Below are 13983 nucleotides of genomic sequence, written 5' to 3' on the forward strand. Positions count from 1 at the left end.
TTTCACGAGCAGTTAACTGAAGTAATTAGTCATTGGACAGCAAGCAACTGGAATAAACGGTCTATCCTGGAGAGCGTTTTGCAGCGAGCGCGGGACACGATCGATACGTCCCGCCGGTGCGGAACTTCGGGGCTTTGGAACTGTCAATTGAACGCCGAGCGCAGACCGAACGAGTATCGGACGACCGACAGGAAAGATCGATGCATCTATAATCTGGGGAACTTCAAAACGTATCAATAAAGCAGCGGTCTCCATTTTACTGAGATTCGTCGAGGAAGTTTGCGATGCACGCAACGCGTCACGTTTATCAGCTCGAGCTTTCGGTAGCGCGGTTCTCCTCGTCCTCCTCGAAGCTTCTGTCCAAGTTCACGTGTCATCGAGAAGACTCATTTCTCGTTTCGTCGATTTGTGTTTCCCGGCATTCGGAATTTTTAACGGTACTCAGAGGCACGAAAATAAAACGTTCGCGGCCGCGGCGCGTTCGACCGCACGCCGCATGCAGTAATATCGTTCCTATTGGCATTTAGACTGCGGCGTTGCGAACGATTACCAAAAGCCACGGACCAGCAGGCGCATTCGATATCATACTAGTGGCGTTATTAATTCCCGGTGGTTCCATCGTATACACGCTCGGGACGATTGCCGTTAATCGTGTCTGCGGGCCGGTTAATCGTCCAGGTCGAGACGCTTGATTAAAGTGGAGTGCGGACGGGCGGCGATAATTATCAAGCATCCTCTGGTTCGTAGAGCGTCGTGGATCGCGGTTCTGACGATACGTTGAATTAACATTGTCCTGTGTAACAGACAGGAACATTACAATCGCGACGACTGAGAGATTATTTCATGAGGTAGAATGCTGTCGCCCGCGCGAATGAATCTCTCGCTGATACTCGGGCCGAAATAATGCAGCCCCTTGTCGATGTCTCGATTCCGGAACAATAACTCGACATTATACAAATCAAACGAGCGTTGATATTCATGAACCCCCGAGGCCGGGGGGTGAAGATATAATTGCATTACGCGCGCACCCTAAAATACGACGACGGGGAGATCCGTTTCGTGTCCCTCCATCGGCGCGGCGGCTCCATTCGCTCCCATCGAGTTTGCTCTGTCTCTGTCTCTCTCCCTCTTGCGCGGGCGCGGTATAATCGGCCGTGTTTCACGCGTTTCCACCTCGAATCAGGCAAAAGCGCCAACCGAAAAATACCAATGCGAAAATCTATCGCAATTTCCGAACTTCGGCTGACTCTTTCGAAAAACAAAAAAGAAAAAAACACATTATTGCGTATTTGCATGCTGCACTTTGTAAATACGCGTTGGTCCAGTTCACGCGGAATACAAACGCGCGAGCTGCATATCATCGTTTATAATTCCGTCCTTTCCTCGGCGCTAAATACTCGGCTCGGTTAGCCTGTGCGATTCTCAAACGCGCATACGCGATTATTCAACCGCGAGCTCGATTGCAAATCCCGTTCCGTGATTACGGTCGGGACGACAATGCTGTGGACGTCCGTAATAATGATATGCGTCACGTGTAGGCGGACGCGATGCGCTCGTGCGGAATGGCAAGAGCGCGCCAACGACGGACGCGATAACGAATCTGGAAGGAGGATGAGAAGAAGCGGAACGAGGGAACGTACGAACGGATGAAAACGAGAGGAACCGTGCGAGAATACAGAACGGACGACAGGTACGCCTTTCAGTTTTGTGCGGCGAGGGGAAATTGAAACAGCTAACCGCGTTGGCGTTCACGAGGGAGAAAGGGAGGCCGCGCGTAGCGAAAAGAGCCGACTATCGGAGAGGGGTGGATGGGGATTGAGTAGAGGGTGCGAACAAGAGAGAGAGAGAGAGGACGCTGGAGAGAACGAGAGGGTGCCGGTACCATGCGGGAGAGATTCAATCAAACGAACGCATATAAATGAGTCGTTTCAGGGTAAAACTGAATTATACGCCGGCGCTTCTATATCCAAGCGTATACGCGCGCGTACTCTCGTGTACGCTTTCACACGCGCGAATATCCGGATCACAGTTGCTGTCGCGGGCGAACTATGGAAAGCGTTGTATATGCCGACGTTGAATATCCGGGAATGTTCGCCGGCGGACCCTTACTCGAAGAGATTCGTTTGGATAACGCGACGATCCGCCAGCACAATCGAAAGGTCGAAGGGCTCGAACAAAAAATGGGAAAGGGAGCTGATGGCGGAGAAAAAAATGGCGCACTCGGTCAGAGGGGTTTTGGAACGACTGAATATTACACACCATTCGAGATCTACACGAGAGAGAGAGAGAGAGAGAGAGAGAAATCTCTCTCCAAGTGAATTTCCTAGTCGCCGTTCCGCGGGACCAAAAAGAGGATAATCTTCCGCGCGATCTAAAGCCGAAGTCGAAAAAAGAGAACAGCGCGAAGTTACAAAGGAGGAGTTACGTACACGAGAATATTTTCAGCGCCACATGAGTACATACGGTAAACGGCTGTGGTGTCTATTCCTCGCGAGGAACACGCGCGCGACAAATCTTCCCTCCCGGAGTGAAGTCATCCCGCGACGAACAATAAAGAGCTCGACAAGAAATAGCGGTCGTTTCTCGTGGAAGAGCGGTGGACAGCTCATGGTGTGAGTGACGGCGAGGCGAGAGGAAGAGAATGGCACGTGGAGAGAATGGTACGAGCGCGATGCCCTGAGAGATATAAAAAAGGAAGAAGAGGAAAAACGAAAGAGAGAGAGAGAGAGAAAGCTGGCGGACCGCGGTAGGAAATTAAATAACCAAACTTTTCCACAAGGATCCCGGGGGTTACTTTGGAAGCCAACGCCGGGCAATGGCAATGGCGGTGAAGTGACTGGAAAGAATCAAAAGAACAAACGGTAGCTGCAAGGGCGGGCGCTCGCGGAGGGATGGATACGAGGGGGAGGGACGAGTGGCTGGTGGCGACGGCAGCAAGAACTGCAAGATAAACGTGCCATGGATCCACCATCCCCGCGTGGTCCTCTTTGTCCCGCACCGATCCTGGCGTCGCTTCAACGAATTTCCGAACTTTTCTCCGCCGTCCGTCATTCCTGATCCTTCCCTTCCACCCCTCTGGCTAACTTGCATCGCGCGCGAGCACACGGACGACACGGAGAAGTTCGAGCCCGAAATCTTTCTCCACGATCCGGCTCGTCCTCGTGAAGACCACTTTCCGCGAGCGCCAAGTTTCTTCATTATGCCAACGACCCGTTGTGTCGTACTCGTTGAAAACTGTGGCACACACATAGACGTAGACGACGTCGTCGGCTGACCCGCTCGCTAACTCGGTGTCTCGATTTGGAAAATCACTCCGTGATTTTGTAGAACCGCTGAGTTTGCGCACTGATCTTTCTTTCACCCTTTCCTTTTCAGAGATGCGGTAAGTAATGGAACTTTATAATAACATGTTGGTCTGTTCTCCTTGTGTAATCTAGAAATAATGATTGACGTATGTTCCACAATCGGAATGCGGATTCCTCTCATCCTTCCATTAATCGCGAACTATCTCAGGATAATCCTATCCCCCATGAAATATTTCGATGTTATCTCCACGTGACTGTGAATAATTAAGCACGAGCTCGCTCGCCAAGATCGATACGCGGAGCGATCCGAGGACGATTGACGCTGTTACAATTTGCAAAGAGTCGAGGTGCTCATCGTCAGGTCGTTTTATCCTCACTAATACAAGTCAATCGTGCTCAATTCCCGATACACGCTCGCTGGACGGGTATACGTCGTGTGATAATCGAAAACGCGCGTACGATTGCCGCGACAAATACGTAAATCGAGCTACCGGCCCCTTAACGGTGTATCGTCGCCGATCGGCGAACATAATAACGCTACAAGCCGCTTTGAGCCCCGTGGACGCTGATAATTGGACCGGGCTTTCACGACACGAGCTTTAGCCCGATCCCCTGTCCCCGAACCCTGTCTTATCTGGTCCGAGGTGTTCAGAATAGCTCGAGGTAACGAGGCAATCTAGAAACGCGATTTGGCTTAACGACAAGAGCGATTTCCAATCAGTGGTACACAACACGCCTGCAAAATCACGTGATCGAATCATCGAAAAGCTGCAAGCACTTCGAGCCCGATAACGAAACTCCGATAACGAATCTCTGCTTGTACCTTGGTCAGAGAATCGCGGCTATTTTTGTTGCCACAATTAAATTTATTATTCAAATGACAGCATTGCAATGAAATAGCGGTAGCATAAAAGCGCAAAATTATCCGAGATATTTCGTTGTGTCGAGATATGTAACACATCACGGCAATTCGCAATTCTATTCGATGGTCTCGTTACCGCCACGCGATTTCATGAATACCGGAATTGTCTTATACTTTCTGTTTTTCGTTTTTTTATAGGTTCTTTTTTTGTTACAGGTACATCTCCATGTACAGAGGGTAATGTCGTTCGGGAGCAGGCAAGTGCGAGAGTAGAACGCGAGCTATCACGAGTAAAACGAAATTGAGTGCCGACACGTGAGAATGTACATGGTGAAACGGCATCGGTGCCGGACCCGTCACCGGCGATCCCTTCATCGACGTTGAAAGGAGCTGCCGCGACCATAGAGTCGGAGAAGGATGAAGACCTCAACAAATGCCGAGATTTGCTTGCCTCGGATGATGGATGTGATCCGGCCCGAAGGGGGAAACAACCCCGGCGAGCAAAAAGAGCGAGGCAAGTCCACATCGTACGATGAGAGAGAGAGAAAGAGAGAGAGAGAAGAAAAAGAGTAAAGAGCAACGAGAACACATGATACGGATAGGATCAGTGCAGGAGATACGTACATGCACGAAAGATCGATAAAAAAAAGAAGGCAAGAAAAAGGATTGGCGCTGCGCGTCGCCAGAGATTGCGCGGAATCACGGAAGACGGCGAATCTCTTCGAAAAGATTTCGTCGCGTCTCACGTCATCGGAAGGAGGGTACATTGCGCCGTCAACGGATGAATGCAATTTTTCACGGACGCCACGGAGGCGGAAGACTGCCGGAAGCCGGAAGCGGGATCGGCGAATCCGCGAAATGAGCGAGGGAGGAACGAGACTGCGGCCGGACGCGCGTGTGTTCGCGAACGAGAAAAACGCGGCCTTATTCTGTTCGCTAGTGGATAGAGAAAAGAAGAGAAAGAGAGAGACAGAGAAATAAAGATTAATGCCGTTTGATGAATCGCAATGTCCTGTCTCGTAGTTGTCGTAATTGCGGCCATTGCTCACTCCTCATGCGAATGATATCTGTGTCATGTCGTTGCATATTTTCCTCAGCGACGTAAAAATGCGATGGATAATTCAATGACACAATTGTCAAATTAAATAATGCATTATTGTTTGACAGCGGCGACTTTAATCCACTGACAATTACATTTGGTGACGTATTGATTTATCTATCTCGGAAAGAATAAACACGAGTTTCTTTTAAATTAAATATCCATCTCCTCTGGCTTCTATATATCTCTTTGCTTGGCACAGGTAAAGTTTCAGCCATGATCTTTCTCACAGCATATTGTTACCAGGAAAAAGAAAAGAGAGAGAAATATGTATGGAACGAGCATGCAACAAGATGACGTGGAGCGGTCAGCAGGAAGACGACGGATGCAGCAAGACAACGAGCAAGATAGAGACGTGAAGCAGAGAAGGAACAGGCAATAGCATGGAGGTATTACATCAAAGGCTACATCGTCGGAAGCGGAAGTGAGGTGATGCTTATTCAGTCGGAAGTTGCAACGCGGCTTACTGGGTCTCACAGAGAATCGAGAGAGAGAGAGAGAGAGAGAGAGAGAGAATGAGAGAGAGAGGAGGGAGGGAGGGAGAAAGCGAAAGAGGACAAGAAAAGAGGAAAAGAGAGCGAGAGATACTTGCTGCACTCGTGAGCAGAGAACTAAAGAGGAAGCAAGAGAAAGAGGAGGAAGAAGAGCAGGCAGGGAAAGGGAAGGAGGACGAGGATCTATCGGCCGGAAGGCGTAGATACTCTATCTACGCTACCTACTGCGACGGCGATAGATAACCCTCTGGAAAACTCGGTAAAACCACTTCAGTCTGCGCGCGCGCGCGTGCGTCTGGTCGCTTATATATATATAATGTATCCCTATTTTGTCGATCGAATCCCGTCGAAAGCTAATTACGATCGCTACACCAGATAAAAGTCGCGCGTGTCCCTAAAAGCTACGCCAGAAATTGCTTCGCGCTGTCCTTTCAGTGGACAGACGTAGAAATTAATATCCGCGTCTGACACGACGGTATACCCGGAGAGCTACTTCATTTCTATTTCTAATACTACTTCTCGCTTTTGTGCGATCTCCTAATATGGATCGAAACAACGTACACAAAATTACTATGAAAAAAAACATCTTAGGTACGCGAATGAATCGAGTGCGATTGGCGCGAGTGAAATTTCGTACAATATTACATTGCAAGCACGACGTAATTAAACGTTCGAGGGCCGATCGAACTGATCGACCAGGAGACCGGAATTTCCGACAGCTCGTTAAAACACCAACGGTGCATCCGTGAGAGGGGTGGTGCGCGTCGCGAGAGAGACGCGAAAAATGATGGGGGCGAACACGCGCGGCCGACCTGCTTGGTACCGCGCGTGGCGAGGCGTGATTAATACCGAAATACGAATGACTTTATTCATGAGGCAGCCCGCGCCCTTGTTATGCAGATCGAATTTACGGCTAAATCATATGGCGCCCTCGCGGTATCCCGCGGTCTCGTCAACGTTACTCGCCTCGCATTTTCGCTCGCGGCGTCGGTGGTGCGAAATCCAGGATAACGAGGCTGAACGCGGGCGCGAACGAGGAGGAAGGGAAGCACAGAAGGAGGAACAGGAGGAAAGAGAGCAACAAAGACAGCTGGCTGCATTATGAATATGCCTTAAAGTAGCTTTCCAACGGACGCTCCGCGCGACTAGCTCGTTCTCCGTTTCTCATTTTCCGCCGTTTCTCTTCCGTGCTATCTGCCCGTTTTTCTCTCACCGCCTCTCATAGTCTCTTCCGTCTGTGTTCTCTCTGTCGTTCATCTCTCTCTTCCTCTCGTTCTCTCTGCGGAGCACTCGACGGTCCGTCTGACTCTCCTCCTCGTTTTCGCCTTCATCGTCCTCCATCCGCCACGCCGGCACGTCTGCCCGTTCTCGGACCGGTAGCGAGAGATAGACGTTTATCTCCCGTTTCTACAAACTGTGCTCTCGCTCGTGTTGCGAGGCAGGAAATTCAGGCGATCGATAGGATACCGCATCAGAATCACTCACGGCCGAGCGCTCATTTATCTTGCATTCTTGCCGCTGACTGTAAACGTTGCAGTGGGACGATTGTCGTTTCTCACACATCACATTGCTTATACTTGCGGATGTCCTCTTTTTCTCCGATTAACTCGGTACGCGCGAACGCTGTGCTTCCTTGCAGTCTCTTAACTTCATAATTTACGGTGTCCCAGTCGGTGTGTCGCGCGATGAAATTATAAATATTCATTAGCGAACGGCGGTGTCTTTATTTAAAAGCACCCCACAATCCCGATCGTTTTCGTTTAACGTCGCGTTATAATTAATTCATCATTTTTCTCCTTGCCTCTCGTCGAGCGTTAATAAATGCCGATCATTTATCAGAAAGCTTAGCACGCTCCACCGGGAAATATATAATTGCGAAAAACCAGTCGCGCTCTTTCAACCGGTTATTACGCTAACGAGCCTTCAAAGGCGCGGAATATTCAATACATTAAATAGAAATTTATCACGAGCATCACCGCGTGCTGTCAGTACCGTCGCATTGAGCGTCCATGATATAGCGACGTTTTGCATTATATTCGCGATACCTAGGATTAAAGGGGCAGTCTTTGCGACGTTGGAGTAATCGGATTCTCCGGGGAGTCCCCCGTTTTTGTTTTCTTTTCCTTTTTTTTATTGCGGAATTGCAGGAGGAAAATGTTTATTTAGTACTAGAGTGCGAGTGTCGCTAGAATATATATCTAGTGCGTTAAGCAATTACTCACCTTCGTGCAATTTCTCCAGGGTACCCTCGGCCGAGAGTCCGGCGAAGAAAGAGACGAACCAAAACAAGCTGATCATCCTTCCGATTCGATTTTTTGACGTATCCATTCCGTTAGCACTTAGACGCTGCAACGAAACAAACAATACAACATTAGTTATCGCAATGTCAGTAACATGTTATATTAAAATACATTGAATACTGCATGCATGTGTTTCCAGTTTCAAAAAATCATAACGCTTGTACCATTTTTTTAAATCGTAAGCTTCAACGTCCCACGGACGACGAAAGCTCCCTGAATCGCCCGAGATTCGAGCTTCCAGGTTCGGAAGCGAGGCTCGACATCGCGGCGGACGCGTCTTAAGGTGATCCTGGAGTGACTAGTGAAAAGTGTTGCCAATTGCACACACGCATATACAAAAACTACAGTTGAAATGCTTTTTATAAAAATTTCGCAATTTGTACGCACAAAATTGCGGTTGTTTACAATCGGGATAAAATAAAGGAATATAATGAAGCTTTTCGAAGTGACTTTAGAAGTGTAATAAAAAAGAATAGTATAAATGAAAATCTTGCATGTATGTATAAGTATGTACAAGATTTTCATTTATACTATTCTTTTTTATTACACTTCTAAAGTCACTTCGAAAAGCTTCATTATATTCCTTTATTTTATCCCGATTGTAAACAACCGCAATTTTGTGCGTACAAATTGCGAAATTTTTATAAAAAGCATTTTTTTGTGCAAATGGCAGCACCATCGCGAAAAAATTCCCTAGTCATTCCAGCATCCCCTTAAGGCTCCTGGGCCCTCACCGCGGCCATGTTGAATTATGACGTCAGAAGCGAGAAATGACACACTGAGAATTCTTGCGTGCCATTTCCAAATAAAAAGATATTCGCATAAAACAACACTTTAGAACGCTTTAACATACTTCTAAAATACTCCGCAAACTAACCTTTTCTGTTAACAGTCAATCAAGAGTCGTAAAATGACTGTAATATGAGACTTGGTCATGCGGAATGACTGCGCATGTACAAGACTATTTTCATATTACAGACATTTTACGGCTATTGATTGATTGTTAAGACAGAAAAGGTTAGTTTTCGGATATTTTTAGAAGTAGTTTTAGATGCTAATGCGATTTGGAAGGTTTTGTAATCTACATATCTTTTTATTAGAAAATGGCACGCAAGAATTCTCAGCTTAGTTGTCATTTCTCGCTTCTGACGTCATAATTCAACATGGCCGCGGTGAGGACCCAGTCGAGAGGGTCAAAGGAGAGTGTGGTCAATGTAGGGAATCATCGCTGATTGGCTCCGCCATATTGAGAACACTCGCTATTTTCATATACAGGGTGTCCGGTAACTCACGACTCAACGCTCGTGAATGGATAAAGCGGACTGAACTGAGTGGAAAAGTCCTATACCATTTTGCAATTTTCACAATAGTTAACAAGTTATTAATTATTAAAAATCGTGCTATTAGTCCGGCCTACCGCCGAATGCAAGCGCGCGGCGAGATGCGACCGCCTAACGATCGAGTGCCTAGCGATCGCAGTGGCAATGGCTAGGCATGCCATTTGTAATAAACAACTTCTCGCGCCTAGCAACTTTGATCGCTAGGCGGTCGCATCTCGCCGCGCATTTGCATTTGGCGGTAGGCCGGACTAATATAGCGATTTTTAATAATTAATAACTCGTTAACTATTGTGAAAATTGCAAAATGATATAGGACTTTTCCACTTAGTTCAGTCCTCTTTATCCACTCACGAGCGTTGAGTCGTGAGTTACCGGACACCCTGTATATAAATATACATATGTATGTGCGCAATGGTTCTCTATGCTATTTGACAGGTAAATATTCGGTTCAATCTATTTAATATTAATGAAATATTAGAAAATTGTTTACTAAAAGACAAACAAATAAAAGGTTAACTGTAAAAGTAAACATAACTTTTATGAAATGGTATTTTATATTATTTTGACAGTTAATATTAATAATAATTATTCTAGTAAGACGATGGCAATGCATATCCGTACAAAATAAGAGTTACATATGTTTTGAGAAATATAATCTTTTCGTTCCTTTATGCTACTTAAGTAAAGTACAATTGTATTTGATTTTATATTTGATTTTGTTTTTTATAAGAGTTGTTATAAGAGTTTTTTTATAAGAGTGCATATATTTTATAAAGTATAATCTGTTACCTTGTGTTATTTGCATTTGTTGGAAAATATATGTAGCATATTTTAAATTAAATTTCTAAAATCTATATGTATATAAGCCAAATACCACTCACTCACTGACTCATCAACGTGCAGCCCGAATCACTGCACCTATTAACTTGAAATTTTAAGGGTATATTCCTACCCTCACTATCCTCACTATCACGTAAGTGCTCACTAAGGGAGAGTTTTTCGAAATTCCACCCCTAACGGGTGAGAATGTGTAAAATGTATTTTTATTTAATTCTACACATAAATATCGCGGGCGAAGCCGGGACGGGGGATGCTAGTAAATAATAAATTGCAAAATATAATCTTTTCATCACTACATATTCCTTTCAAATAGTAAAACCATCATTAGAGAATCTGTAGTATTGACACATTGTCTATATTTAAAGAGATACGCGACGATTTATTTCATTATAGACACGATTCGATGGATAAAGATCATGCATATTCTATTCAACGATTTTCTCTAATATTTGGAGGCTAAGTATTAACATGTATAATATTTACTCTTTAGTAGAATGTTACTGACACGATTATATTACTTCTTTACATAACATTTTGCATTCTTTCGCATTTACAATACATATACGCTTTCGAAAGTCGCGCTTAATTCAATTTCATTGTGCTCAACATGGCGGCTTCTGGCTAATTGGCCACACTCTCCCTTGACCCTCTCTAGGACCCAGGAGCCTTAAAATACAGAGATCGACACGATTAACCGGATTATAAATATATACTGACGTTCGTTCGAGAAGAGAGAAGAGAGGATCGATGGTTGGCCGGTGGCCAAGATTCTTCGCAAAGTACCGGCGCGTACGGACAATTAAGGAACGCCTTGATAAATCGCTGAGTCGCCCGGCCGATTGTACATAAGCGCAACGAGATACGGGAAGCGGAAGCGGAATCTTCAGGAGTAGGCGGCGGTAATGACAAACGGTAACGGGAACGGCGGCGGCGGCAGAGGTTGTTAACATCGGAGCGCCGGCAAATATGTTTTTATCGCCCGTGCTTCTCGAGAAGGCGAGAGAGAGAGCACTCCGAGTGCTCGGCGAGTGCTCGACGAGTACCGAGCGGTGGCGGGCGGGAAAGTTCCGCGGAAGTTCGCGCTGCAGTATCAATAACCAGTTTTCCGGGACGAAAAACTATCCGAGTCTCTCTTGGAACCACCGGCGGATATCCTTCGAGGGATTCTCTCTCCCGTCTCACCCTCTGGCGCGCGAGCAACTGCAGAGCTTCCCTCGCGGCTTTTTCTTATACGGCCGCCCGCACAGGAGCCGGTCGAGGAAACAAAATAACGAATGGTACTAATAGAGAGCGTTCTTGGTCCCCGGGAAAACTTTTCTGCCGTGCCGTTCCGCTGCCCTCTACTCTCCTCCGCTATTGGTCGGAGCAGGGTGAGTCGTAAATCAAAAGTTTCTCACCCGGAACGCGCGGGTATGCATACAACATTTACCACGCGCGATACTAGCCGTGAACGCTTTTCTTTTTCTCTCTTCTGGGTTGCAACTGAGACCCAAAGGGGGTCGTGCCGAGTCAAGGGGTTTCGTAAGGACGGCAGTAATGCATTGGTGCAAAGTCATAACATGAATCAATGCAAACAACACGTGGCGTAATAAAAGATTATTAATATTAGTTTTATTTGCAATATTATAATTTTAACAATGATTATTTTGCACAAGAGCAAGCTTGATTTTAATGATTCCTGTAATAAAAAATGTAAAACATTTATAAAAGATCCGTATAACATTTTATTGAATAATGCTTAACAATCAATTACACTAACGTGACTAAAATAATGACGTGACGTAAAATGGCAAAGTGAAGAAATTAAATCGCGCGCGATAGTAAAAATTCACTCCTAATTATAACGCGGCCGTTCGCACGGCGGAACGGTAAAGGGAATCAAATGAAGGGAAAATCGAAGAACCATCTTCAGGATTTCCCACCGGTATTTCCCCGCGGCACGACGCGTTCTCGATTTCTCGGGTCTCGTCGAGTACGCTAGCTTTCGAGGGGCGGTGCACTCACGGCATACTAAAACGCCTCACTCAATCAGTTCGGCTTTACGCAAAGCGGCATTTCCAGGACGCTCGTCCTTGGATCTGTAATTTGCGCGATGCCCTCAAAGCCAACCGAGCTCAGCTGTCTCCAGGCTTTAACGATTCCGAGTACACGTAACTGGACATTCCTTCATTCGCTTACAGCCTGTAAGACTTATTGACGACCAGCCGTGCTCGGATGCACACGCACAGAGGAGCGTGCACCCTGTATCGGAAAACGATTTCTAAGAGCGACCTCCCTCTCTAGATTCCACGTCGTCTATAATGTTGACGAGCGATGGATTACTTGGCGATGAATAATCGAGATGCACGTCACTGTACACTGTTGCTATTAACAACAAAATTACAGAAATCGCTCGTCGTGTAAAATTGACGTACTATATTTGCGCGAGTAAGAAGATTCACGGCAATTATGGATCATAATTAAAGATTATACGGGACTGTGAAAGGGTGAAAACGCTGATTTTCAGGCTAGAATATTTGATCACTCCGGGCGGTCTGGCTGATAAATTTGTAATTCGCGTTAATTGATTAATGGAATCGCGACTTTGACGGTGGTAAAGTAATTGGGAAAGGATCGGCGGCCTCAGGGTAGAACGCCCAGGGCAGCAATGGCCACTTAGCCGCATTGCAACAGGCATTAGCGGTAACGAAGTTAACGAGAGCTCGGTTAAACCGGTTTAGAGGCCACGAAGACGTGCCGGAAGGGGATGAAGGGCCTAAAACCCGGCGACGATCTTCGGTTAAGCCCAGCTCCTTCAACCTTGCTGGAATTAGCAACTTCCGTAGTGCCCTTCCATCATCATCTTTCCTTTTACTTTCTCCGCGCGTTGAGCACTTTCCGGCTACAGAAAGGCCGTACTTTTCGCGATGGCGCTCAAACTTATCCCAGATTTAGGGATATTTATAAGGCGCCGAGGGAGAATCGCGTTTGTGTCCTTGCAAAATTCAACATGTCTCTCGTTTCACTGTTCGCTCGCTTCACGTGATTACTTGATTAAAGTACTGCTCGCACATCAAATTTGTTCCTGCTTTCATCGCACACGTGTTTTATTGAGCTCGACTCTCTCTCTCTCCGACGTCTGTGTAGAAGCATGATACCGATGGAGGCTGAAACTAGATAGGCCAAGTTTTTAATTTGCTCGTACGACTCTGATTCTTCCTCCGGTGGATACGGGGAGCCTCTCCGATTTCAATTTCGCCACGAAAGAATCCCCCTCGGCTCGTTGTCGGTATAGAAATGCCGGACAAGAGGGAATCCTTGAGTGCACTCGAGACTGGAGGACGCTCAGGATCAATATTTATAATCTAGATTCTCTGGACCCTCAGAAATTTGCACCGTCCACGTCTAAGAGTGCCAAACAAAACCAACGAAATCATTTTGACAACTTTAAGTGACGGTATGTCAGATCGCATGAATTTTCAAACATTTTTCCATCTCCACAAGAGATTAATCTCCATGCAACGAGCAGCTAGGATAATTCAGTCAAACTCCTCATTAGGGTGGCTATTTTTATCGTAGCATTTTAACCGTTCCAGACGGACGATCCAGCCTCGTTCTGAGAACACGCGGGCCCCATTAACGGAATCACGGGGGCATCGGCCCGGAGCAGCTTGCGATCATCCATGCTAGCGTGCCTTGAAACGAGCTTCCGCGGAATCTTTTTACTTCGCGGAGGAAGAGGCAGAGGAAGGAAAGGCGGTCCT

General features: G+C 46.5%; 1 protein-coding gene across 3 annotated transcripts in view; it reads right to left on the bottom strand.

Annotated features, from left to right (window-relative positions):
• Positions 1-13983, bottom strand: part of LOC105278508 (semaphorin-2A) — a 264773-nt gene that overhangs the window by 150121 nt on the left and 100669 nt on the right. For all 3 annotated transcript variants that reach the window (XM_011337653.2, XM_011337655.2, XM_011337650.2), the window contains one exon: positions 7983-8106. In XM_011337653.2, coding sequence (XP_011335955.1) covers positions 7983-8106 — 124 coding nt within the window. The remainder of the gene's footprint in view (positions 1-7982; positions 8107-13983) is intronic.

Source organism: Ooceraea biroi, chromosome 1 (assembly GCF_003672135.1).
Source record: "Ooceraea biroi isolate clonal line C1 chromosome 1, Obir_v5.4, whole genome shotgun sequence".
In the NCBI taxonomy this organism is placed as follows: domain Eukaryota; kingdom Metazoa; phylum Arthropoda; class Insecta; order Hymenoptera; family Formicidae; genus Ooceraea; species Ooceraea biroi.